Source organism: Nematocida homosporus (assembly GCF_024244095.1).
Source record: "Nematocida homosporus strain JUm1504 chromosome Unknown 4525, whole genome shotgun sequence".
NCBI lineage: Eukaryota > Fungi > Microsporidia > Nematocida > Nematocida homosporus.
The window spans coordinates 1-2,164 of NW_026250558.1; the positions used below are offsets into that span (position 1 = coordinate 1).

At 40.0% G+C, this 2,164-nt stretch overlaps 2 protein-coding genes across 2 annotated transcripts; one reads left to right on the forward strand and one right to left on the reverse strand.

Moving 5' to 3' along the window:
• On the forward strand, positions 1-1,065 carry NEHOM01_2516 (uncharacterized protein; the record flags this gene model as incomplete). Its single annotated transcript, XM_051491392.1, has 1 exon — positions 1-1,065. A coding segment is annotated over one exon (1,065 nt), but the record flags the coding sequence as incomplete, so codon positions are not given.
• Positions 1,066-1,788: 723 nt separating this feature from the next.
• Positions 1,789-2,164, reverse strand: NEHOM01_2517 (uncharacterized protein; the record flags this gene model as incomplete). Its single annotated transcript, XM_051491393.1, has 1 exon — positions 1,789-2,164. A coding segment is annotated over one exon (376 nt), but the record flags the coding sequence as incomplete, so codon positions are not given.

Below are 2,164 nucleotides of genomic sequence, written 5' to 3' on the forward strand. Positions count from 1 at the left end.
AACATTAATCTACAAGACTTAGAAGCGGATCTTGCCAGTCGATGCACCACGTCTACATCACAGCCAGATCCAAACCAAGAACAAAAGCCATCTATCCAGAAACTTTCCCTTGATACATTATCGTTATGTTTCAGTGATACTAACCCAATAACTGAGAATAACCTAGTGAAGATTCTCGAGTGGATTGCTTGTCAATTTACAGATCTAGAATGGTTGTTCTTAGACAATCTTGAGGTTTCGCAGGTTGAACAAAAGAAGATGTTAGCCCACAATTACCACGTCAATGGGTTAGATGTCTTCAGATGCGATTCCATATCACCTAAACTCCCAAGAATTACATTGCTTGCCGGCAATACTCAGAATATCAGACTAGCAGAGTTTAATATCTCTCGTCCTGATATTGTTGTCGTAGAGTATGCAATGATACCTCACATTCTTAAACTGGACCTTACTGGGATGGATTCTGAGGCACATTTGTACAAACTCGCAACGGCTATAAAGAAGTCTACCTCCATTATATGTTCAATGTGTTCTTTAAGTCTTTATCGGCCAAATGAGGAGAACAAAACAGACAATAAGATGCATGTTGAGATAGATAATGGCATGAGTGGCGAGGTGCGTGAAGAAGAAAGCAAGGAAAATGGTGTGTATCAAGCGATAACAAAGAAGGCAAACCCAGATACTGTGGAAGATTCTTCAAGCTTTAATCCAGAGTTGCACTTTAAAACAATCTGCTATTTCGCTTGCGAACACCTATCCTGTCTTAAATGTGTATCGAAGATGGGGATGCCCCACGAGGATTTACTAAAGTGTCCAACTTGTAAGAAACATGCCAGCCGCCAGAAAGCTTGCCAGCTTGTATATGCGCCTCTGCCCAACCTTGTTCTTGTCCAAAGCAATATTCCAACCTCTATCCCAGAGTCCCAACAATCTAAGATTACAACATGGCGTAAGGCCCCTACATTCTTCTATGCCTCTTATGAAAAAGCAGATTGGGCCCGTTCTGAGATCTTCAGACAAGCAACTTATGACACTTCCGACCCACTCCATGTCATGTTCGTCTAAGTTGAATAAATCAGCGAGTTAACATTTATGCTTTATTAGTGTGGAAGACCGATGCGGGGTGCCAAAAACGAGCCAGTAAACCCAATTCAATACTAACCCAAATACTAACCCAATACATAACACAATTAGTGGCTAAATATCCATTTATTTCAAGCAAATTCGCACTGGCATCGTATCACAATACATCATAGCACAACCCAACTACCCTAATTCTAACCCAATCTTAATAAACTGAACTTAAACTGAAAATCAATCTTAAACTCCCACTCCTCACAGTTTAATCTCTTGATTTATCTTCATACAAAACAGAGAGCATTTAAATAGCTTATCTAAGACCCCCGAATACTCAAAGAGGAATATACTGGGCTGGTTACGGCCAAAATAAGTTACTTTGCTCAAAATCATGATTAGATATCAAGGACTGCCATGAACAACCTAGTCGGAATAGTGAATCAGCCGATAGACTAAAAGACTAAATGTAGATAAAGTGAGTTATTTGAACGGGTTAGGATTGAGTTAGAATTGAGTTAATATTGGAGAGTAATATAAGTATTGCTTACGTTTGCACTGTTTAAATCGCTAATGTTCGTGAATACTGAATTCAGTCTACTGCTGCTAAGACTTGGCCTGCAAATTGGCCCAGTACGCGGAAGTCTTATTTAAGACGGATCTTTTAATCAATAGACTGAACTCAATCTAACCACAGGCTTAACTCGCTTCAATCTAGTATCTAGATCTAGGAGCCCGGCAGTCTTTGGAAATATGTCCAATTTCTCGGCAGGTATAACATCTGGGCTTCCAGTCTCGCTCCTCTCGGTCGTTTCCTTTCTCTTGGGCACGTTCTAGAAGTTCCTTCTTCACACTTTCCCAAGACTCTTTCTCGCCTTTCTCACGAATAGCTCTTAAAGCATCGCGTAACTCAATCATGTGCCACTCTTTTTCCATTATGGCATAGAGTATGTTTAGGCGTTCTGCATCGTTATCTATCTTTTTCAATTCGAAAACTGCTTCTAAATGGTCGGCTAAGTACTGAATGGATTTAGACATAGTAGTATAAAGCTGGGGTAAAAAAAGAGCAAAAATAGGATAGATTGGGTTG